This window comes from Nymphaea colorata, chromosome 6 (genome assembly GCF_008831285.2).
Source record: "Nymphaea colorata isolate Beijing-Zhang1983 chromosome 6, ASM883128v2, whole genome shotgun sequence".
NCBI classification, from domain to species: domain Eukaryota; kingdom Viridiplantae; phylum Streptophyta; class Magnoliopsida; order Nymphaeales; family Nymphaeaceae; genus Nymphaea; species Nymphaea colorata.
In genome coordinates, this window is record NC_045143.1 from 17457135 (window position 1) to 17484039 (window position 26905).

Consider the following 26905-nt stretch of genomic DNA (forward strand, 5'->3'; position numbering starts at 1 on the left):
ACACTTTCATGACATGCTACTGCCTAACATGAAAAAACAAATGTTGTAAGCAAAAATAATATGAGGAACTATTAGCAAGGATTACAATATATAACTTACTGTCTTGTACGCAAAGATAAAAAATAATTTGGCATTTTACACCTCTCATATTATCTAATCACAATTTTTTTCACTAAAAAGACTGAAATATGATCCGCTGGCATATTTTTGGGCCAAATTTACTTTGCTATAGTATAGATCCTTGACCATTTAAGCATGACATCATTTTCCACCCTATTGAACCGATACAAGAATAGTGGAGTTCTTAATACAGAGAGGGAGAGTAGCTTTTGGTTTCGTGGTACTTCACCTTGGGAGACAAGAACAAACATACTGAGAACAGAAGGTTGAATGGCCACTCTAGGTGTAACGAAAGGCTCTATTGCACAAATAGAACTGATTCAAGAATGATCGACAACCAGAGTTGCAGGAACAGAATTGCAGAAACAAACAAGGAGCAGAGCAGAGTGTTTGAGATCAATAGAGAGAGGTAATTGTGCAGAAGGAGAAAAGTTTACTGGTACTTCTTTACTCTATTGTTGTAGAGGGATATATACAGATGCTGATACAATGATTATTAGATAAATAAAGAAACAGTTTGTGTAAATTATGAATGGTGGCAAAATGATTTTTAATAAAGAAAGGCCCTCATTAAAATGCTATGTAATAGATGATTAATTTATCTTGATAGAAAATATTTGGTCTATATATGAAGTTCCAAAACACTTTAGATTTGCTAACAATCCTCCTAAAACTGGTGAGTGCTGATTCAGAACTCCTAGTTTGATCTTTAGTCGTTGAAATTGATCTTTGCTTATTGCTTTGGGGAATAAATCAGTCAGCTGCTTGTGAGAAGAGATATGAGCAGCTTTGACAGCATTGTCTTTGATTAAGTCACACACCAAATAACAGTGTATCTCTACATGCTTGGTGTGTTCGCGAACATGGGGTTAGGCAATACATGCAATGTCACTTGACTGTCACACTACATCGGCACTGCTGAATTATGTTTCACTTGCGAATTAGATAATACAACTCTCAACCAGAAAATTTCATTTGCTGCATTTCCCATAAAGTGGTATTCAGCCTTTGCAGATGACCGAGCTACTGTATGCTATCTTTTGTTTTCCAAGATATTAAGTTGCTGCCCTAAAAAGTGCAATACCCTACAGAAGATCTTTATGCCTCCTTGCATGATACCCAATCCACATCACATTATGCGGCTAGCTGAAATTATGAATCTGCTGGGAACAATAAGCCTTGACCTCCTGGATTTACTTTTAAGTACTTGACCAGTTTCATGGCTGCCTTGTGATGGATTATTCGTGGATGCTACATGTTGTAACTCAGTGCATGAATTCAAAAGTAATATCTGGTCTGCATATAGTCAAATATATTAGGTGCCCCACCAAACATCTATATGATGGTATTTTAATAATTCACCCTCGGTGGGTGATGGATTTTGCTTCTGTCCATTGGATTAGTTGAAGTCTCTGCATTTAAACAACTTGTTTATTCAAGTGTATCTCATGTATATTCATGTTGTGATATAAATATGCCCCTTATTTACCTTGCCAACTCAATGCCGAATAGGTACCTGAATTCACCTAAATATTTTGCATGAAAATGGCAGGTAAGGTACTTTCTGAAGTTCAGTAATATGTTGTTAATCATTTCCAACCATGATTAAATCATATATATGGACTAGAACAACCACGAAAGTATTTACTTTGCTGAAAAAAAACAATGACTGACCACACTTTTCATCCATAATCTAGAATCATAGTAGATAACTTGAAAAACCAATCTCTTGGGACTTGTTCAAGTCCAGAAAGTGAGTGGACAAGCTTGCACATACGAGTCTCCCCCTTGCTGCCATATCCAGTGGTAATTGCGTATGCATGTCTTCTTGTAATCTCCATGCAAGAATGTGTTTTGTACATCCATTTGACATAGATGTCAGTTTATCTTAACTACCACTACAAGTAGACATCTGACCATTACTAACTTTGTGACAGGAGCATATGTCTCATGATAGTCTAAGCCTTCTATCTGTGCATAAGGCTTTGCATATCCTTGTTTCTCTTTGTGCATTGTATTTAATTTGATAAATCTATTTGCATCTGATTGGCACACTACAACTTGGCATTTCAGATCTTTTCAGCAGCAAGTTGCTTCTAGTCATGCGCTCCTCAATAGGTTGTGGAAGAACTTTAAATTTAGAATCATCATCAGCTGAGACATTAGACCAAAAGGAAATTCTATTTCTTGATGGCTTTCAAGATCATAAACCTGATAACTTTCTGGTGAAAAGCATAATTTATACAAATGTCTTGTTTGTTGGTAGAATCTAGAAGGATCAAGATTCTTTGAAAACATAAGCAACCAAATGCACTTAAGTATTTGTAAGAAGGTTTTTTATTAAACAATATTTCATATTGTGATTCTCCATGAAGCAAGCTGGGTGTTCTGTTTATTAAGTAAATTGTTGTTTGAACATAGTCTACATAAAATTTAAACAATAAGTTTGCTTGTTTTTTCAAAGACCGAGCTACATCCAAGTACGTATCCACATCTTCCACAACAAGAAATAACATTTTAAGGAATGGACGGAAACCATTCATAAAATGTTGGTGGCCGTGCCTAAAAGTAATTAGCAATGATAAAAACAATTCCTAAAGTGTTCCTAAAAGTGGCACTCCTAATTACTTTTAGAACCAGCCTAGGTCATTTCTAGTAAAGAATCATTAAGACCACCTTTACATGTGCATTCCTAAAAATTTAATTTTCAATTTCACTTTAACATTACATATAGGAGATTACCGACTGCTTCTAATACTTCATCCAATCACTTTTAGGAATGGTACCCCAACCTAAAAGAGAAAATACTTATAAAAAAGTCAAGCAAATTTATTGATCTTATGTAATATTATGTACATGATTCAAAAGAAAATTATTACAATTAATGAAAATATGCGAAAAAATTCATGAAGTATTAACTCTTCTAGCCCATCTCCATCATCCTCTTTCATGGCTTCCCACCCATAGATAAAAAAACAAAATTTTTAATTAAAATATTGACATTATCAATAACTCAAAAACCTGTTTGTTAATACACATCAAATGATGGTATATATAGAAAACCCATTGACAGAATTAAGAAAAGGAGTAAAATACTCAAAATTTTGGTTTTTCAGCTACTCATGTCAACGACCTATATATCACACTCAAATGAGTCATGCTTTCAAGGAAGAGAACCAGAATTTGTTTCTTGTGGCAACTGCTAGTAAATCCCTAAAATGAACTATTTCCACCCAAAAAAATCACATTATGATGAAGCATTTGAATCCGAGGCATGAAAAGGAATTGTGAACAATCAGCAAAAAAGGACTAGTACCTGAGCATTACTATAAAAATGAACCATAAAAAAGATAATGGGATTAATGTAAGATTTCATACCAATAAGAATTGAAAGGCCAACCCAACCATATTATAATTTCTCTCTTAGGAGAGCCTTTGAAAGCTCTTATTTTTTAAGAAAATTCAAAGAAGCAAACTGTTATCACCCCAATTTTTTTTTAAAAGGGCTGCATTCCATTGTCACTCAAACAAAATTCTCAATTATTTCATTTGGATTTAACTTTTGGACCCTAAGCCCAACACCCAAAACAAACTTTCATATCCATACCTAAGTCCAGTTCACGACTATTCGTTTCAAAACGAATCTCTAGGCCCATGTCCGAGTCCAAACCAAGATTCAAATCCAAAACCCAACTTTAGATGCGATATTTAAATCTGAAATCCAACTCTCGGATCCAAATTAGATCCAAAACCAATGTCTAGATCTAAATCAAGCATTTTAAACTCAAAATTCAAAGCTGATATTAAAACGACAAAATTTGATGCTATCAAGTACCACGCGTGCGTGCACTAACCTTTCATTTGTTTCGTTCTTGAGCCAAAAACGTGTTTTTGAGTTTAAATCTCTTACTAGAACGCGTCGGTGACCAATTGAACCCAATCTGGATTTAAAACGAGCCTGGAATCACTCAAAATAGAGTCACCCCATTTGTAACAAGAAATCATTTTTTACATATTTAAAAATATGATTTTTATGTTTTTCTTATTTTATTTTGCAAACGGACCCCTTGGTGGTGAGGGAGACGAAATCTGCCCCTTATTGGTCCAAACAAGACAATAAGGGGGGGATTTCGCCCCGTCCCCCCAAAACTCAATTTGAGGTCACCATCGCATGGCGCTCGCGGGCGCGAGTGCCCGACGTGCTATCGTGCATCTTGATGGCGCACGATGTGCTAGCACACTCGAGCGTGCTACTCGCTCCATCGCGCCTCGTGATGGCACGGCTCACATGTGCTGCCGTGCAAAAGCGCTGTGCGCACGCAAATGCGCCGAGCCAGAGGTGTGTAGGCCCCATTTTTGGCTAAAATGACCCCTTTGGGAGGGAGGGTTTGGCCCTGTTGGGTGGGCATTAGCCCTGTCCACACCCCAAAGGGGTATTTGCATGGCTAATGGCCAATCCCACTTGGTCAAAACATATTTAAAAAAAATAAAAATCATTCAAAAATACTTGAAATTTGCATAAAAATGTTGTTAAATTAAAAAAATTCAAAATTTGAGTTTTGGCTCCAAAACTATTTAGAAATACCCTCATAATCTTCTCTCCCTCATAATCTTCTCTTTTGGGCATGTGCTAACCCTTGGGGAACTTCTATTGTTTTCTTATCTGAAGATTTAAAGTTTTCCTTTGCTCTCTCTCTCCATTTCTCTCTTCTTCTCTTCTTCTTCTTCTCCAACCTTGGGAGCAAGTTTCTCTAAGTTCCAATCCTTCAAAGGAGCACAAGGAGATCTCTTGGATACCTTTATTATTTTGGAGCATCACCCAAGGAAACTCTAGAATCATCAGAAGAAAGAGACTTGTTCCTAATATCATCTATATTTTAGGTATGTAGTCCTCTATTTGTTTTCATTTATTTTCATTCCTCTTGCCACCTCCCCATGGCAGTGCAAGATAGCTCTAAAAATTTCCTATCTAGAGTCGAGAGCTACTCTTGAATGCATCGAGAGCATGAGCAAGGCGAAATAAATTTTGCTTCTTTATTTATTTTCAAAATATTTTTGTTATGTTGCTTTGTTCATCATCTATGCTTGAGATGATGTCCATGCTTGATAGTTTTTCTTAATTAATGAGTGAATGAACAGTGAGAATGAGTGTTTGGGTTGAGATTTTTTCATTATTATATTGATTTTGAGCTTGAGATTCCTCTAACCCGAGAAAAACCCTTCATGAATATGTACTTGTTAAAATGCATCTTCATGACATTTTCATGTTTAATTCCTCTCTTAATCACCCAGTTAGGAACTCCAATGAATGTTTTATTACATTCTTCTCCATTGCATGTGTGTTTGATTTTCTTCCATACCCAACGTAGGAGAAATATATTTTCTTGTAATAAACGACACGTATAAAAATACTTAGAATCATGTTTTCTAAAAGATTTTCGAAAACAAGAACCCTCTTTAATGAGGCCTTGGAGACTTAGCCTATGCTTTTGCATGAGTTAAGTTCCTCTCCAGCCTACATAAAAAAATTGAAGTAATATATTTTTAACTTATTTCTTGATTTCAAATCTCATAAAAACATATGCGTATATACATGTTATATACTATACTGCACATGACTCTCTTTCTTTGTCTTTCTCTCTTTATGATTTAGCATACTCTTTTACAAATTCTCATATATGTACATGTATAAATGAATGTATATACATGTGTTCCACTTTTTCTCTCTCTAAAATCTCTCTCTTTTTCATATATATATATATATATATATATATATATATATATATATATATATAAATACGTATATAAGAATATGTATATCTCTCCCTTTTATAAACCTTTTATTTTGTGAATTTCAAAATCTATTTCTCTCTTTCCTTATTCCTCTCGGATTAAAGTCTTTTCTCTTTTCCATTGTTTTGAATATTTTTTTTCCTAAGATCTAAGGTTTTAACTTTTCATTTTCCGACTTCACCGGAACTAAAACTCAAGTAATGACCCAATATTGGAATCATACTTGATGGTTTAGAACCCTATTCCATTTTCAAAAACTTTTCTATTTTCATAAAGGGCTCGTTTGATTCACTGGAAATATACTGTTGAACAAGAAATATGTTTTAAATATTTAAAATATTTCCATTTCATCAAATGTGCAAATATTTTTTGTAACGTTGAAGACATTTCAGAAAAAAATTTCCGGAAACATCTTTCCACCGTGAGAGGTGGAAAGATATTTTCTGTTTTTTTTTTGCCCGTTAGGGCATGCAAAGGCCATCTTCTTGTCCTCAGCTGCTTCACCCCACCCACGAGAGAGAGAGGAATGCTGCTCCTGCTGTTGCTGCCTTCCTTCGTTGCTGCTGCCTCAGATGCATCCGTCGTCCCTCTCACCCTCTCATTCTCCTGCTGTGTAAGTAATCCTCTCTCTCTCTCTCTCTCTCTCCTTCTGTTCCTGGTGATCCACTGACTATGCATTCCTCTCTCCATCATCATAACATAGACTTGTTGCTCGATTTTCAGTGGATCTGGAAAAGTTGCCTCAAGAAACATCATCAACTCCTTGCAAGGGCTGAAAATCAAATGGGTAGGGTTTTCACGAGATCCACCTCCTCTTACATCTTCTTGTCTATTTTTGTTTTCCTTCCTGATGAATCTTCTTCGAGAGCTCTTTTGCCTAATTTTGTGATTGGATTGGCACTTGTGTTATGATTTCTATTTTTCACTACACGTTCCCTGCCTTAATTTGTTCCCTGCCTTTGGTAGCAGCTATTTCAAGCATTGAGTCTACAACTCAGCGCGATCCCTTCCGTCTCTCTCGCTCCATTGCCTCTCTACTGTAGTTATAGTTGTGCCCAGCCTTAAACATGTTCTTGAGGTTCTATTACCAGACTTAACTCTTCATTTTCTTCAGGTTTGAAAACCAATGAACAGGCTCTAGGTATGTGATGTAAGACGCATCTAATAGTTTTTGGCTAGCTGTTACTAAATTGGCTTCTAGCTTTCTTTATGAGTCATGTCACATTAGGTTCTCACCAAGATTAGTACAACATGCATTGCGTGCTTTCGAACATACTCTTCCTGAGTAGACCAAGTAGCTTACTGCTTTCTAATTGTTTTCCAGTGGTATGTATAGATCTTCTGATCTAAGAAAACTGCGGCAGACATTGTTGAATCTATTTCTTGTAATTATGGCCTTGTAAGTTCCACTTAGCTGAAAGCAAATTATTTGGGTTTATAGTGCATCTTTTAAGTCAATTCCTTCTTCAAATGGATTAGGTGATCTTTCATGTCATAATTTATGGCGAGTTCTTGAGGGATTATTTGACATGATCATCCAATCTTATTTGTTCGGAAAATTAATTCCCTTTAAATATTTATAGTTGATGAACTCCATTTCCCTGTCCCTTGCTTAAGAGATATTAAACAATATACCAACAAATAAGGATTCTGTGAAATTGTGGATGGGGATTCTTTTGCTGAACCTGAAAAGCCAAGATGGTCATTATCTGTTTTGGGGATCTTTCATGGTTTCTTTTCTGTCTTCAACATATATAAATATATCATGTATTATCCCACACCAACATATAACAGCATTTTCAATTTCCTTGAAGACTAAAACAACATAAGAAACCTACCTCAATCGTTCCACCAGCAACCTTCTTGGATCTCTAGAAAAATCATGCGCTCCAATTATCGTCAAGAGCTAAACTACACTTTGTTGTCTACTCTTTCAGGGAGAAAAAGTTGAGAATTTCATTATACGTCCCATAATACCTCTCAGCCCATATCTTGTTCTTCACTATGAACGTCAATCGAACTCCATTTTGGTTACCCTTCCCTTCTACAGTGTCCAGTCGGCAATACCACGTCAATGGCGATATCACCTGTCAGTATAGTCTAATGCAATTTGAATAGTAGAAGCACTCAAGGTAACAAACAATTGAGCAAAATGAAAAAATCTAAGAAAAAAAAGGATCGTCAAACGAACACCAAGAACCAGATGCATTCCACTAAACCTAGAAATATATTTCTTTTTCATCAAACTAAGAAATAAATTTACAATCAACACACGCACATCAAAATGAGAATCATAAACATTTTTCCCATTCCTTTATTCCAGAAAACTTATTTCCAGAAATGTTTTTTCAATTCCAGATTTCTTTGTCATCAAACGGCCCCAAAAATATTCATGACAATCTTATAAATAAAAACATGAAACTTAGATGTATGTGATGGTAGGAATGCTTTTAATGAATGTTATAGTAGGAATGAATGATTTGCTTCTAATCATATAGGGTCAATGAATTCATACATCCACATTCACATGACATCATGAATGATCACAAGCACATCTCTAAAAGAACTTAATCAAAATGATATTGACATCTAGTTTGGTAGTAATTGAATTAGAGTAAAATCTCAAACCTACTTAAAGTCTTAAGAGAACATTAAAGTGGCTTCAAAAAGTGATCGTTAAAGGTTTCCAAATGATATTTGTAAAGTTTCTCAATTCAAAATTTCCCAAATCAAAATGTTTTATATTCTCAAATGATTCTTTAAAACTTTTTCAAAAATTTGAAACATCAAAATCTTCAACATTTTTGCAAACATCACACCACATTTAGAATAAAAAGATGTTTCAGCCAAAATAAAATGCATCAAGAATAAACATAGCCCTTGGATTGGTTGCCCCTGGTAAAGGTGCCGAGAATGGTCAATCCTTGTACAGACGGGTGAGTCCCTTTCTCCTCTTATTTAAAAAAAAAAAATTATAAAGCACTTAAAAAACGAAAATAGATTTTTGGGGTTGCAAACACAAACTTACTTGCAAGTCAATAGCAAATATGGAAACTTTATTTACCAAAACTTCATGAAGCATATCATAGGAATGCTCTTCAAATAGGTCATTGAACCTTCCTCCCCATCTATATATGGTTGTTCATGTTACATGTGCAGCATTTGGCCCATCGACAATCCCACCAGTCCTCCAGCACAATGCTGCAAATGATCTCGAGGACCAAGACTGGTGAATGTTGAGAGATTCTAAAATTAAGCAGCTCATTCTTATGATTTTGTAGTTGCAATTTAGATTGAATGAGAAGACTAAAGTTTCAAATATGGTGAAAGAAAAAGGAAAAAAACAAGAATCCTATAAAATCAAAAGCAGAAAAGTATTTGGTTGGTTTCTTTGTCTAAGCATATGCATGAAAAGAGTAAAGGCAAAGAGGAACAAAGAAGAACAACTAATTAAAATGAAGACTTTCAAGAAGAACGTTGACATGAACATGCAAACACTTTTGTACATCTTCAGATGGAACTTTTTACCTAATAATGTGGATAGTGAACTCATAAAAAACACGGCCAAGGATATATAGATCACCCAATTACCAATGGACCAGAAAACAAATCCAAGAATCAAGTAGTGTATGGATTTTGGTATTACTGAAGATTGACTAAAGGGGCCTACTTTCATACACTATACCTTGTTATCCTTAGAAAAACTATCAGTGAACAAAACAACAAATAGTTAAACTCCCCATTATGGATCAACTATAAGTGTTGACTCATAGTTGATATGGTTGTATAAGTGTGCTTTCTGCACATATTACGAAATGAAAAATTCTATGCATTGTTCAATTCAAGATCAAGTGCCTTTTATGAAGAGAATTTTTCTTAAGGAATGATGACTTAGTTGTCTGCTCATGAAATTGCCAACTTCATAAAGACATGATTAAATTAAATATGAGTCCTTCATGGAGAAAGTCATTAATTTATAGTTCACCTTCTCTCTTCAGTAGTTACATGTATTGTACTTACTCGACAAACACTATGTGGCATGAAAAACTGATCATAAAATTCCTATTTTTTTTTTCATCCTCTACCAGGTTTTGTCTCCCTTGGTAATGTGATTTCATACCACTAGATGCATATCTACTACCAAATTTTGCGGTTTTTTCATTTTCTTTCCACCTTTGGGGTCTATAAGTGGAATGCTTCCTATGATCAAATTTAGTATACCTTACGATATAATGTGAAGATTTGAAGAAACCAAAAATGGTAGCAAAACAAGGGGGACCAGAATGGGACCATAATGAGCATGTCTATACATCACAATTAGATAAAAAAAATCTATGTTTTACCTGTCCAATATGCAAAGGTATGCAGAGCTAGAATGCTAGCTCATTTTTGCATCAAAAGAACATGAGCCATCTCTCTCTTTCATTCATATCATCAGGCCAAATAGTTGCTTTGATAATAATGTAAAGGGACAATGCAAAAGAGAGAGTGAAACTTATCAGTTAGTTTTTGTTTGCATCCATAAAATTTATTTTGGTTTTTGGAGTGCTTCAGAAATATAGTCTTATTTTTGAAATGAGAGATTGGCCATTCTTGGTGTCTTTACTGGGGATAGCCAATCCAATGGCTATGTTTATCCTTGATGCATTTCATTTTTAAACTTATCAGTTAGTTTTTGTTTGCATCCATAAAATTTATTTTGGTTTTTGGAGTGCTTCAGAAATATAGTCTTATTTTTTAAATGAAAGATTGGTCATTCTTGGTGCCTTTATTGGGGGTAGCCAATCCAATGGCTACGTTTATCCTTGATGCATTTCATTTTTACTTAAACATCTTCTTCATTTTAAATGCGGTGTGATGTTTGGAAATAATGTTGAAAATTTGAAGTTTAAAACTTTTGGATGAAAAAGTTTTGAAGGATCATTTGAGAATATAGACCATTTTGATTTTTTGAATCGAGAAGTCTTTGCAAATATCATTTGAAAATCTTTGAAAGATAATATGGCCATTTTGATGATCACTTTTTGAAATCGATTTAGTGTTCTATTAAGAACTTCAGTAGGTTTAAGATTTTGCTTTAATTCGATTACTATATAGGTAGTGCTCCATCTCATCTTGCTTAAGTTCTTTTAGAGATGTATTTGCGATCATTCATGAATTCCACAAGTAAATGTGAATGTATGAATGCGTTGATTATATATGATTGAAATAAAATTATTTATTCATACCATATCATTCATGTAAGAATATCCTATTACATACATTTAAATTTGTTTACATACTTGTTCTAAATATTCTCATGAAGAGAAAAAAAAAAAGATTTGAAAGTAAAATAGAGTTGTAGATCATCAAACATGATTCTAATATTGGGTCACTACTTGGGTTTTAGCTTTAGTGAAGTCGATAAATAGAAATTAAACCGATAGATCTTAGAAAAGAAATATTTAATAGAATGGAAGAAAGAAAAGCAAAAATTTTAAGCCAAAAGGAATAGGGAGGAAGAGAAAGAGAAAGAGAAAGAGGTTTAAAAAATGACGAAAGAAATATTTTAAAGAGAGAGAAGGAGATATATGTATGTGTGTATATGAAAATTTATAAAAGGAGGGTCTTAAATCTAAGAGAAAGAGAGAGAGAAGAAGATTTAGAGAGAGAAAGTGGAATACACATATATACTTATTTATGCATATATGTATATGAAAACCTATAAAACAATATGTTAAATCATAGAGAAAGAAGGATAAAGAGAGATAGTCATGTACGTGTATATCTATACAACATATATATACACATATACATATATGAAAATCAAGAGATTAGTTGAAGCATTTCCAATTTTAATTTTTCTATGTAAGCTGAGAGGAACTTGAGCTCATGCAAGAGCCTAGCTAAGTCTCCAAGGTCTCATTGAAGAAGGTTCTTATTTTTGAAATTCTTTTAAAAACATGATTTCAAATATTTTTTTACATAAAACAATAACCATTTCATCTATTACAAGAAAATTTATTTCTCCTACCATTAGGTATGAGAGAAAATCAAGCACACACAAAAAGAAAGATAATAACGTAAAAAACTCTCATTGAGATCCCTAACCGGGTGATTCAAAATGCTAATCGTAAGAATGTTATGGAGATGCACTTTAAGATATACACATTCGAAAGAGGTTTTCCTGGGTTGGGCAAATCTCAACATAAAAAATCAACATAATAATAAAAAAAATCCTGATCCAAGCACTCATTCTTACCGTTCATTTGCATAAAAAAAACAATCAACTATGCATAAACAACATCTTAAAACAAAGCACACATTCAAGATAAGATAAAAACATATTTCGATCCTAGAATGAAATCTTGTTTCACCTTCTCATGCATCCGGTGTGCTCAAGTATAGCTCTTGACTCCGAAGAAGAGATTTGAGAGCTATCTTGTAAGGCCATGAGGGATGAAGAAGGGAAAAGGAAAGAAAAAGAAAATGATTGGGATATTAATTACATACCTCTAATGTGTCTTAGAAAATGAGTCTCCTTCTCCGTCTGATGCTAAAGCTTTCTTGAATGAAGCTCCAAGGTGTTGAAGATGTCTCTTTGGGAAGCCTCCTCCTCATGCTAAAGCTTTCTTGAATGAAGCTTAGTTGATATGAATCATAACTCCATAAGGTCACATTTTTTCAGTTGAAAGGTCAAACTTGAGCTGATTCATGATGTTGAAATAATGCATGTTAAATTTACGCTTGCACACACATAAATGCATGTACATTGTGCTAGTTCCATTGGTATGTGATGGCACAATAATGCATGTTTCCACAGGCACACATATGCACACATTAGGTTGCTTTCTTGAATACATGGCATATTAGAATAGGTGTTATTAGATTCGTATTGTTCAGAAATAGTTAGATCTTAAGTTATGTTATGAACAAATCATACAGTAAGAACAACCGCTCTTTATTTAGTTAATGGACCTTCATGTGAATTCAAATTGGTATTAATTCATTTGAATTTTTCATATTGGAATTGTTTATGCACCAATGGGTATTGTTAAATCTTAGGATTTTCTTTTAGATGTTGTTCCTTTTCCCTTCAATGTTTGACCATAGATGATGAAGATGCATCATTTATGGGTGTTTGTTTTGCCTGAGACTTGTTTTAACCCTTACTTTTACGACAAGCATTCACAAACTAGCAATATGTGAACCTAGTGATTTGAATTAATTTTATTCTTCTTCAATGGATGACTTGCCAAAAAATCTATGAAAGTTATAAATGGTGCAAAATGATCTTTTCGTGCTACCATTGGGGAAAAAGTGAGCATTCTCAGAGTTGTGTCAAGTTGTGTCCAGTGCATTTTATTTATGTAGAGATATGTCTATCGATTCATATTACTTTTCCAAACAAAGTTTAACATCTCTTTTATGGCACATAAGCAGAGCCTTCATTTGGATAGCCACTAAGTTTGGCCAACATTAACACTCAACACTTTTTGTTAATGTTGTGATCCAGGTACTAGCATCAGTTCTACAAGTAAGCAAAACTTATGGAACCATATGCGCGTTGACAACAACTGTGTTTCATCTTGGCTTGGTTAATCCTTACTATATTGCTCTAATATATAGTGAAGTGCTTCAATGCTTTCAGGTATCTCTAAATGTTTGGGGGTTTCGGCGTATGGTACCTTTTTGGCTTCTGACTTATTAGAATATATGATTTAGATTAATTTGGGTCACATTTAGAGTGCAAAAATGAGAGGTTGAATGGAAAGGAAAAAGCAAAGACATTTTTTGGTTAATGGTTTCATACTAGAAATATTCCTTATATGGAGTTTTTTGTGTTATTTCTTGAATGTCTCAACTTGCAAAACCTTTTTTGCCACTTTAATGAGTTATTTTAATTTTTTTGCAGATATGGAGGGTCATTACAAATTTTTTATTCCTTGTTAAGTTCACTATTAATTATGGAATCATCTCGATGATGTAAGTTGTCTATAGATAATCAAGTATTAGTTGAGGGTATAAAAAAGGTTCTTGTTGCTTTAGCTTTAAAGTTTTAATTGTCCAGCATCCGTTAGAAAGCTCTAAAAGAATTTAATTTTACACGACTCATAGCTAGATATCAAGTCCAACTGGAACAAGGGCCCTTTGCTAGGCCAACTGCTGAATTTTTATGGATGATAATCTTTGGAGCCAGTTGGTTGATGGCTTGTGCTTTTTCTTTTGTTCTCTAGTATATTTCAATTTTGAAATTGATGTTCAAGTTGTCCTTCTGAAATATGTCCTCTCCATTGTGGAAGCTTAAGCCTATTAGACTACTAACTCTCTAATGTTAATGTTTCAGGCATTTTCCATTGTTCTGCAGATGATGCCATTTTTCCTAGGAGTATCACTGGTTTTCATGCTTTTGTATGTATGGAGTAGAGCATATCTAAATGCTCAAATTAACATATATGGCCTTGTTACTCTAAAGGTACTGAAAAAACTAGTTCCTTAGATTGTTAAAGTACGTTATTTGGCCATGGTGTGTACCTGTTAGCTAATTTTGAGAACCCATCAACTTCCATCTGCATATGTTTTTTTTCTAGGAAAATGCTTACGTAACAAAATGTGGTCATGCAGGCTTTTTATCTGCCCTGGATAGTACTAGCGTTGGACGTCATCTTTGGATCTCCTTTGCTTCCACATCTAATGGGGATTGTTGCAGGTCATCATTATTACTTCTTAACTGTGCTCCATCCATCCGTTGGAGGGAGAAACCCTTAAGTTTTTTTTTTTTCCTTGAAAAATGGAGGGGCCTGTAGCGGTGACAATAGTCACTACTAAACATACCATTTCCACGTAACAGACCATATTGCCAACAACTTCCACCCTCGCCAACAAAGTGGCAAGTATTGCCAATAACATTATTGGCAACGGCAGCCTGGATTATCCCCTACGGTGAGGGTCATTGCCTATGATGTTATTCGCAACGACTTTGTGGCTATTTGCAATGGCCAAATAACAATGTTTGTAGTAGTGCAAACAATTATTTCGCATCTTTGGAGCCAATTCTGATGGCAAAGCCTGAAAATAAGACTTTGAATATCAGATGCAAAACAAAATGAAGAAAAAAAAAAACTTGCTAGATGCTAATCTAATATTAGAAAGTTTAACCACTTACTTTTTTCAGGGCCCTCACAATACCACATGCCCACATGCAACAGAAAAGCTAATCCATTATATTCAACTCTTTGCAGAAGCATGGATATTCTATCTTTGCTTACTACAAACACTGTCTAATTCTCATAAACTAAAAGGCCCCATCAGAAGTTCTAAACCAAACAGGAAGAATCTCCAACCCTTTAAATATAGAAGAGAAACAATACTTTTGGCACTATACCATCATGAGGTAGACATAACAATTCAGTTTGCCATTTCCCATAGAGTTCCAGAGTTCCTTTGCTATCATTCACCTTGAGCTCATCACCATCTTGAAATGCTTGTACTCTATTGACTTTTCAAGTGTGTTTCACCACCTGAAAGACTCATACTGGACACTGATCAAATTAGAATGAATAGCTGGTGGAAGATAGTCCTTTTTCAAATTTGAACATGTTGAAACATACTGAAGGGAATTGTAGTGCCTAACTTTTGCTGGAAGTTTGAACTTCCTTGACTTGCAACCCTTCTTGCAGCCACCTCTGTTTTGAGCATACTGTTTGCACACAATTTCGGGGATACACAGGTTGACCAGAACATAACCAAACAAAGGACCCTTGGGATAAAAAACCTGATACTTTGTCAACCACCATTCTGCATAAGCGCACTGACATCATTAACAATGAAAGAGATGGATTGTTTTCATGCAGTTCAATGCACATAGGAATGTCACCTTGGTGCACTAAGAAAAATAGTAATATTCGGCTCTTTTTAAATTTAACAAGTTAATCATTGCAGTCATAAGAAATAATAAACGACCATATATAGGGAATTTTGACGGATAATATTTTACCAATGTACATTTGAAAAGACAATAATGAGGCTTGTAGAGCTTTGTTGCTCAAAACAATCGGTAAATTTGTAATAAAGGGAAAGGATATTTTATTTTAAAGGAGAGATACTTCTCAAGGTAAAGTTACACTTACCATAAGTGCCTTCAGTCTTGTAATTCCATCAGTTGCTCCAGATTCTAGTTCCTTCAATGGTGCCATTACTGCATTCCACCACCTTGCATCAATGCGCTTCAAAGCAATGATATACCACTTCATACAGTACCTAGAAAGCTTACTGGGGTATACTGGAATGGCTGAAATCAGCGGCCCATAGTTTGCTCTAGCTGGAATTGCAAAAGTCCCTTTCCCACCCCAGTAAAGACTGATCTGGAGAGTGCCTTTTGCCACACTTGCATTGAAGTTCTTAGTGATCTTTTGTTTGGGAAATTTGCATAATTCCACTTTGTTCATTTAATTTTAACTTCCTAATGAGTTAAACATAGTATATTATTGAGTTGAAGGGTGGTAATAACACATAAACATGGGTCTTCTAAGAAATCGTCAAGTCATTGACTGAAGAAATGCTGACATACGTCCGAAGCACAAGTACTTCACTGTAGCTGGTCTGTATGACCAGAGACAGTACAGGCATAGTTGGTCTATATTTGGCAATCAATCTACACTGAAATGAAAGTGTTGAAAACCTTGGATAAGGCCAAACATGAGACATATAATAGTAACTAAACAAACCTGATTAAAGGACAAAAATAAAAGCTCAGATTGCTAAACAAGATTCTAAAAGGTTGCACAATTACCTTGCAGCTCTTCTATATGATGTAAAGCAAATAAATGATGGAAGCCTTGACCTTGATGGCTGCATACAGCCGAAGAAGCAATTGACTCTAAGTGTGACATTGGTTTTCCAACGTATTACACAGTCCTCTTGAAATAGAGGTCTTGATTGAAAACTTTTTCTGCCTGCAGCTAGAGAAAATCTCTATAAGAACTTTGTTGACAAGAGAAGGACTAATGCCATATTCAATCATGAACTCTTTGAGCAGAGCTGGGTCTGCAAACAAAAACATTACCTCATCACAAATTTTGCCAACAATAGAAATGGTTTCAACAGGACACAACCCACAGAGAGTTTTGGTACCCAAATAATTGCACCAACACCTGCAGTTAACAAGTAAATAAGTAAAATATAAACTACATATAGGAAATCATTCTAATATTGAAAACCTAAGCCCCATTAGAAGCAAGCATTCATGTCTCCAGGAAAATCCGAAAATCTTCAGAAAAAATCAATACCATCTAAATATCAGACTGGCCATGTCAGCTGCCTCAGCGCGTGTTGGTCTAGAGTTGTTTCTCATACAATCGGCAACACGTGTACCGGCCATGTTACACTTGTAAACAGCGCCTTCTGAAATAAAAACACCTGTGCACCTAACATTGATCTGAGATATCTAAAATTTTGCTAAAGATTCTGGTTCGCTAATCAATCATATCAACGAGAAAAAAATTAACAGAAATGATAAAAGAATATTCACTATTCCAGGACACCTTGATGCTAGGACATAAGAGATGGCTAATTCTGGAAAACTAGATCCACCAGAAATGCTTTAGTACATGAAGGCAGCAAGTAGAATTATTATAAAACCACCATTCTAGCAGTATCAAGACAGTGACAGCAGTAGAAATGTTAGATAAAAGTGACAGCAGCAGCAAACTCTCAAATAATGAGGTTAAAGAAAAGACAATGTTAAGAATATGAAAATTGATTTAATTTACCAAGAGTGTGAAAGCATCTAATTAAGATTTCAAAACAAGGAAGCCCACCTTCTTAGGTGGACGATCTAGCCCAAGACTACCCCAAGAAACAATGACACCAGTCAACCTATTTGATTGGAGCAACACGTGCTATCATATATAATGTTGGATTAGTCATGAATCTGCTCGCTTGTACAGCAATCAACCTATTGCCTACAGTAGTGGCAGTTTCAAAACATTTCATATTTATGTATGCATGACTATGAAATTTACTCCCAAATTAGTCGAGAACCTGGTTTAATAGAGTTCCCTTTCACCTCATGCTTCAAGTTCTCAAATCTGATTTATGTGGAAAGAGAACCGTGCAAAATTCATGGAAATTTCCATTCAAGAGATAAAAATTTAGCATTTAGTGTCAAAAGAGAAGCTGGTTTTTGCAACTGTTTGACAAAGGTTACAACTACTTACTTGAAAAATCAATAACTTTAGCTGCGGTTATGTTTTTTTTTTTTTAAGGGCTCTATCGCTACTCACAAAACAAAATATTCAAAGGCTTACAAGGAGGCTCACAATGAACTGATTTGTGCATTAAAGTTCTAAACAACATTCTTCAAATTCTCACAACTAAACAGTAATAAATCTACACAACAATGAAAATATGATGCCATCAATATTTGAAAAAGTCCAGAAATTTCTTTAGAATAGTGTTTGTAAAACCAATGAAATCCTAAATATGACAAACCTAAAACCACCATGTTTGGAAGAACATGATCCAGCAGAAGTTTGCAATCTTTAGAAAAAAAATGTCTTAATAATTGTCACTATGGTGGACTGGCATAGCATGCATTTTTCTTAACCCACATTTGTTTTTTGAAATAAACAAAGGGAAATAAAGTGTTCTCAAACTGATAATACAAAGTTTCTGCGTGCCCAAATAACATGTCTTTAAAGTAAAAAAGGTTGAAAGTATAGGAAACTTTCACAAACCATATTTGCAAATAACCAAGCTGAAAGCAACCCTGAATTTTTGGACAAAATCAGATTGACTCCCTCTGTGCTATTAATGTAGGAGAAATTTTCTGCAAAGATCAGACTTTTGGAAAAAAACTCACATGTGCCACAGCTCTTATAAACACTAAAACGATGAGCACATGCATCTGAAATAGTGTGGGACTAGTGCCTGAAACACAGTTGTCCAATATTGCTGTCTGCTGGAAGTCATTCAGAAACCTATGGAACAAAATGGCCAGTTGCTGGAGTCCAGTGATGAATCTAAGCAGCACGACAGCTAGAACAAAGTGAGGTTTCATTTTCAGCACCCTAGATATGTTCCACTAACGTAGTTCCTGTCATGTATAGCAGACTCATTCTTTGTTAAGTTTCAGGCCTCAGAGGGTATTGACCTATAGTAGACTGAATCACAAGTATCATCATTATCCTTATCAACCATATCTTTTTCCATACAGAAACAACAACCAGCAATAGGCTTTCCAGACTTATTACAAGCTCTAGTCAATGAATTGTATGTTTCAGTTGAAAATCAAGGACTCTATGTTTTAATGGAGCATTAAAAAAGAGAAATAACTTTCATGGGACAACTCTAGTATCTATTGTTAGTGCTTGTGTCAATAAATCCTATCTAGATAGAGAAACCTTGAATTTCCAAGAAAAGAACATTCTCCTACACTAATATATATATATATATCTATTTATCTATCTATCTATCTATCTATATATATATATATATATGTGTGTGTGTGTGTGTGTGTGTGTGTGTGTGTGTGTGTGTACTGGTGAACCGTCACAGTAAGCTTTCACTTTTCAATTTCTTCGAAATTCCATTCAACTATGCTTGAAAACTTTGGTAAAAATAGGTACATCTGCAGACAAAATCCATAAAAACAATATGCTTGAAGATCTCTGAATCTTAAGTGCGAAAGCTCTTGCTGATGGAGAGCTTAAGCATTTCATGAGTTGTAGATCTTGTGAGCACAATAATAGAGGACAGATGGTCTTGTTGCATTTTCACTCTTGAGCTCTGCAATCTTCATCGCTCTTTGGCACTATGAGTAGCCATAGGAAACACACATAACAGGTAGGAAAAAAACAGTAGAATTTCCTTGCAAGACACTTTTTGAAGAGAAATTTTTTTTTCATGGTAGAAGTTTTCAACCAGTTTTAACAGGGACATCTACATCATATAGATCCATGGAGAAAAATAGAGGGATCGTAGCTAACAGCAAGCACCTTTTTATCAGTAAAAGAGCACAAATGCAATGAATGAAAGTATGAAACTAATTCACTTGATCATTTTCGGCAGGTAGAACAAGTTGCAACCACCGTAGTGAATTATGAAAGTATTTTGAAGCAATTATGATTTCATAACCATATGTCTACTAAACCAATCATTTCCAAAGAAGGATACATATTCTGTTTCTAAAGCTGTGTCTACCTTGTGTATCAGGTGGCTAGAAACCTACAAAATCCAACTCGCAGTGCTAGTTTTGAAGGGAATGATTTTAAACTGTCGCTCATTATTAGCATTCATTAACTTTCTCTGTTGATCTCTTCAGCAACAAGAAGTCTCAGATGGAAAGATTTCCCTTTTTATGAAGAAATATTTCCAATTCAGCCGAAGGTTAATGGCTCATGGAAGTTCTTTTAAGTCTTGTATTCTAAATTGGAGAATTCATGAATGCACTTAATTGTGAATTTGTGAGACCACTACATCTAGACCACTTGTCACCTCAATATGGTATTTGATAAAAAAAACAAAAGCATCACTAATTAGATCTAGACCATGTGTCAATCTAACGAGCTGTATAATAAAAAAAGAAACCATTATATATGTTTATAGAATACATATTTTTAGAATTCATATTTTAAAAACATCATGTTTTTGTTTTTCTTATGGTATGATTATGTTCAGATTTTGATTGATTGATGTAACAACAAAGTATTATATCATATTCTTTAAAATAAGAACATGGTGCAACTTTTATGAAATGCATCCGAAGAACACAATGCTGTTCTTAAAAATACTTTGTAAGTATATATTTAGCAAAACCAATAGAATAGTATTAAACTATTTTCCCTTGGAGAGAAGTTTTTGAGTGAACTGCAATTTTTTCAAGGTGCAGAAAAAGCAGTCTGGTGGACTGCAGTAACACTTGCACTTACAGCAAGAGCAGTCTAGTGAACTGCCACTATACTTGGAAATGCTCCAAGAGCAGTCCCATAAGCTGCATCAGTTCCGTGGTCGAGACCTTTTTTTCTGAATGTCTGTAATTTGTGCATCGAAAACAAGCTCTCATTCTTAAGAGTCTTGTGCATATGCAGCAGTTAAGGCATTCCAAACTTCTGCAGCAGTTTGCAAACCCACCACCAGACCAAAAGCTTCTTTAGAGAGAGTATCAGTAATCCAACCTCAAAGCATATAATTTGATTGTTTCCTGGCATCAAAGTCTGGCTTGAGAACAGCGGCTTCGCTTCCATCGACCTTCTTATGAGTGATTGTCTAGGTTGGCATAGGATGACCTCCATCAAGAAAGCCCATCATATCCTGGCTTTATATCAGACCCAAAAGTTGTGTCTTCCGCAAAAGGAAAATGGAATGTGTCAATTTCAGTGATATAAAATTTGCTATGTTTAAGTTATATGGGTACAGATATTTGAAAGTGCTTGATGCAACGGAAACAGGGGATGAGCTTGAGCCCAATGATATGGGATGAGAAAAATGAGAATGCAGGATAAAAAACTCAAGGTAACGCTCCAAGTAATGAAAACAAAGAACGCAAGCAGAGGATAATGTGGTTCAGTGATGAGTTTCACCTAACATCTACAGAAAAAGATTTTTTCTCTCTTGCCGAGTGCTGCCACTGCATAAACTTTAAATAGATAGAACAATCAGGAGCGTTACAAAGCAATTTGAACTGGCAACTTCATTACTTAAAGCACATAACAACGTGACATCACTTTCTAATTCACATCAGGAAAACAACTTTTGTTCAGTCTGCAAAATCTAAATACGCTTGATTTGAATGTTAAATATTAAAGCTATCAGTATCCCACCACTAATCTGTTTCCTGGAGAGAACTGGAATATGGTTCATTGGTGCTTATCTACCTCGCTACTCTTCTGTGGGAAATGCCTTCATGCCGCCAGTGTTCCTTCCTAGTTAGATTACCCCTTTCATGTTCATAGGGACGTAAAGCAAAATTTATATTCAGATTCAAAATGGAAAACAAACTGTTTGAATGATAATGAATTTGAATTTGAAAATTTTGGATCCTTCTTTGCCAAACCAGACTCCGGTTTGATTTTCAAAATAATGCACCTCAGTAATCCAAAAGTCCTATTTATGCATTTAATTAAATTGCTGCCTGCTCGTTTGTCCACAAGAAGATACCGTGGGAAGTTGGTGCTTCCAGTTTTGGACACAGATGGTGCATAGTGCTGGCACGCAAATCACCAAAAATTGAAACCAAATTCCACTCTTATCTGCCTCTTTTCATGGCATTTTCTTGCTCACCATGAACAGATCTAGCGTGGATCAGGTACAAGGCATCTTGAATTGAATTCCATTTATACTCCAGTTTAAGGGACCCAGTAAGAATAATCCAAGCCATTTAGATAGGACTCACAAAAATATTCTGTGGGCTGATACACAGAGTCATCGGTATCCCAAGTACTAGATGGATAAGAACGTTCTAGTCAATGAACTAATGTTGGCACTTACTGAAATGAATTCATCCTCATGATGAACGGTGCCCAAAGGTTGATCAGATACCTCACCCGTCTTATGGTCCCTCTGGAAAGAAAACCACAAATATGATGGGCGCGGGACACTCAGAACACAGTGTTAATGCTCAAAAACAAAAGAAATTTCAACATTTGTGGCGCTCCAATGGATAGAATTATATGCCGAGAGAGACAGATGTACAATTTGAACTATGCTCACAACCAAAAGAACTAAGAATAGTTAGATCTTCCTTTGTACCTTAGTTTTCCTCAAGTTAAGCATGAGTTCCAATCGAAGAAAAAAAAAGAAAATAACTATTTGAAAACACAACGAAACGCGTAAGCTGGCCGCCCCTGTATGTCAACGGTTTCCACTTAGAAATATCTTTTAAGTACGAGAGCGAGAGAGAGAGAGAGAGAAAGATGTGCAATTTGAACTATGCTCACAACCAAAAGAACTATGAATAGTAAGTTTTTCCTTTTGTGTACCTTAGTTTTCCTCAAGTTAAGCATGAGTTCCAATCGAAGAAAAGAAAAAGAAAAAGAACTATTTGAGAACACAACGAAACGCGTAGCCGCCCCCTGTAAGTCAACGGTTTCCACTTAGAAATATCTTTTAAGTACGAGAGAGAGTACGAGAGAGAGAGAAACAGAATGAGACTATATAAGGGAAGTAGCTTTCGCATCTACCTTCGCCTACAAACCAAACAGAGTCTGCAATAAGATATTTCGCAAATGCCTCGCCTAATTTTCGTCTCCCTTTTATTCACCTTCTCCTTCTCCTTCACCCTCACCTCTGCTTTCAGGTGGCAATGTCCTGCCGCAGACGCGCAAGTTGTGGCCGAGATCTTTGCGGCCCTCAACTGGACCTACACCGGCACCGATTGCTGCCACCTGACCAACATGATCCAGTGCAATCCGAACACCAGCAGCGTGACGAGCTTCACCCTCAACAGTTATCAGTTAAATGCCCCGATTCCGGCGGCCATCGGCAAGTTCGCCAACTTGCAGTATGTCAGCATCCACAACATGCCGAACCTTCACGGAGGAATCCCACCATCCTTCGCTAGCCTCACCAAGCTCACCTATCTGCGCATCAGCGGCACCAACGTGTCGGGGCCCATACCGACTTGGTTGAATCGACTGACCAACCTGGAGAGCTTGGACCTATCCTTCAACCAGCTCAGTGGCTCCATCCCCCCAACTCTTGCCAATCTTCCAAAGCTCACAATGCTGCATTTGGACCGCAACATGCTGACCGGCCCGCTACCCGATTCCTTCGGCCAGTTCCGTGGTGCCAACCTGCAGATCTTCCTCTCTCACAACAGCCTTTCTGGCGCCGTTCCCAAATCTCTTGCCCAAGCAGATTTCGCTAGAATCGATCTCGACAGGAATCAGCTAGTTGGCGATCCATCTCCCCTCTTCAACAACCGATCCAAGTCATTGACCAGCATCATTCTCTCCCGGAATCTCTTCAATTTCGACCTGACCAGTGTCGTCTTCCCCTCCGGCTTGTGGATCTTGGATTTCTCACACAACATGATATACGGAAGCATCCCCACGCAGATTGTGGAACTACCCAACCTGCAGCAGTTCAATGTGAGCTACAACAGGCTGTGCGGGGAAATCCCCCAAGGTGGGAACATGCAGAAGCTCGATAGTTCGTCCTATATGCACAACCGCTGCCTCTGTGGACCGCCACTCTCCCCTAAATGCTGAAAACCCGAAGAGCAGATCTGCAATCGATCTCATCCTGAGGGCTTGCCCATGAAATAAATAACTCCGGCTCCAGTATTTGTGGTGGATGGAACTCATAAATAATATTTCAGATTGGGCTTTCAAAGAGATGGTTCATACCAATTAATGATCACGAATTTAGTAAAAAAAAAAATCCCGGAAAATTAAGTCTCAATTAGTGATGTACAACTCGGGGTCGACTCAGCTCACTCTTATACGCTCGACGCAGTTCAAGTATGAGTTAAAACTCTAGTTATAAAACTCGAGCTGGACTCGTTTAAGCTGGTCCCGACGGTGAGGAGGAGGACGAAGAAAACGGAGGAGGAGGAGAGATAGAAACCGAGAGAGAGAGAGAGAGAGAGAGAGAGAGAGAGAGAGGAGGTGAAGAAGAACAAGAAGAGGAGAAGACAAAGGGAGAGTTGAGACTTGCGGTTCCAGCTCAGGAGAAAAGGAGGTGGCGACCAGAAGAAGAGGAGATGAGGAGGAAGAAGAAAGAAGCGAGCGGGAGGGAGGGAGGGAGAAATGACAAAAAAAAAAAAAAAAAAAAGAGCGTGCGGGAGAAATAAAAATGAAATCATGCATCCATACCAAAATATATATGAGAACTGGACTGAGTTTATAACTTGAGTTATACGAACGAGTTCGATTCAAGCCAAACTTGGCTAGACTCGTTGTACATCCTTAGTTGTTTGTGATAACAAGAGGATGATGATGTTTCTTCAGCAATGAGTTGAGCTCGAGCTCACACTCAATTGATGGAGTCGTGCTTAAGCTCAAGCTGACCTCATAAAGCTCAGCTCGAGCTCAAACTGAGCAATATGTGAGTCAAACTGACTTCGAGCTGGGTAAGCCCAGGCTCGACTCGCTCATTGAACATCCCTAATTAGAGTTTAGGCAAAATAGAGAAAAAGCACAGTGAAAATCCATAAACCACAAGGATATTGAAGAATTGAACCAAAATACTAACCAAAATAGATTCAAGCTGCGTTTGCTTTTGTGTCTCAATTGGGATATCACTTGGGAAACATAAACCGCCAAGGTGGGCTTTTTAGTGCTTTGTTTCCAAGGAACTCCTCGAGTGTTCTGAATACCAAGAGCTCCATTAATAAACTACTAAATTGCCCCAATCAGTTTTCTCCATCGAGCTCGATTTTACCATATACGTTAAAGTGTTAGCCCCCTAGCTGCCTTGATAGAGTTGCCATTGTAGGTGAAAATGTGGGCCCTATATATAACTTAGATTCAAACTCGAATAATTTATGCGAAAAAAACTGACAAAGTCTCGACGTCCAAAATAATTCTCAATAATAATCTTGACAAAGTTGATTTAATAAAAACTCATTAACCAAGCCAACAAAGTTCCCAAAGTGAACTTAACTAAGCAATGTTGTAAAGTATGCACCAAAGAGACTTTAAATAATACACTTTTATTACTTGTTAAAATGAAATTTACAATAGAAGGGTATAAGAACTCACCTTAACTAACTCACATAGTGAGCTAATACCCAAACACACACTTGAAAAGAGCTCACGAGGTGAGCACACAACGTCACTCAATATTTAAATTTGATTTTCATGCATTACATAATGGCCAACACTCCTATTTATAGGGAGGACAAGTCAGTGGTGGAAGAATCCACCACATTCTATTATTATTATTATTATTATTTTTATTTCTTTTAATCATTACATTTAAGCTTCTCCTTTTAAAAGGGAGGCTCACAGCCTCTAGAGTCTTCTCGACTCTTTCAAGAGAGTCAATGATAACTTTTTATAGTCTCCCCCTCATTACTGACTCTCTACTCATGACTCCTAGCGTTCTTCTAAGCTTGATGAAGTTTGCATTGACAAGCATTTGGTAAAGATGTCAGCGACTTGATCTTCTAAAGTGATTGGCTGCAACTTAATTTCTCCTTTGAATACCTTCTCTCTGATAAAATGATGTTCCACCTCTATATTTTTTTTTGAACATGGCAGACAAGTTTCACTAAAAGTCTAACTGCACTTTTATTATCGCAATAGAGTCTTGCTGCATAATCCACATCTTCTTTAATGTCTTTTAGTAGTCGTATCATTCACACACATTCTTGTACTGCTTGAGATGCTGCTTTCTACTCTCATTCTATTGTAGATAGTAAAACTGTCGGTTGTCTCTTACTGCACCATGAAATTGCACCACTTCCAAAACTAAATATACATTTAATGGTTGATCTACGATTTGATAAGTTTCTAGCACAATCTACATCACAATGACCAATACTTGACAGGTTGGTCCTTTTTATAAAGTTTACCAAAGTCAGGAGTTCCTTTGACGTACTTTACCATTCTCTTCACTACTTCTAAATGTGGCTTCCCTGGATTTTGCATGAATCTGTTCACAACACTGACTGAATAGGCAATGTCTAGTATTGTCAATGTTAAATAGATTAAACTTCCAACTAGTTGCCGGTATATAGTGACATCTTCTAGCTTGTCTCCTTCATCAATTCTAAGTTTCGCATTTATCTCAATTAATATTAAGATAGATTTGTAACCGAGCATACCATACTTGCGTAGTAAGTCGTGAGCATACTTCTTTTGACATAAAAATAATCCTTTAGATTCATAATCAATTTCTAATCCAAAGAAGTGTCGCAATTCCCCTAACTCTTTCATTTCGAATCTCACCGTGAGATGTTCACGAATGAGATTATTTTTTTCCTTGTCATCTCTAGTAATAATTAAATCATAACGAAATAGTAATCTCCATATCTCTTGTCTTAACAAAGAGACTCGACTCTACTGAG

General features: G+C 36.1%; 1 protein-coding gene and 1 long non-coding RNA gene across 2 annotated transcripts in view; both read left to right on the plus strand.

Annotated features, from left to right (window-relative positions):
* The window catches only part of LOC126410188 (uncharacterized), a 32747-nt gene extending 16731 nt beyond the window's left edge, over positions 1–16016 (plus strand). The window contains exon 3 of the long non-coding RNA XR_007573731.1: positions 13409–16016. This is a non-coding gene — a long non-coding RNA (uncharacterized LOC126410188). The remainder of the gene's footprint in view (positions 1–13408) is intronic.
* Positions 16017–23074: 7058 nt separating this feature from the next.
* On the plus strand, positions 23075–24225 carry LOC116256812 (polygalacturonase inhibitor-like). Its single transcript, XM_031633303.2, has one exon. It carries the CDS (start codon positions 23118–23120, stop codon positions 24099–24101), a length of 984 nt encoding a protein of 327 aa, XP_031489163.1. The 5' UTR covers positions 23075–23117; the 3' UTR covers positions 24102–24225.
* Positions 24226–26905: the final 2680 nt, after the last annotated feature.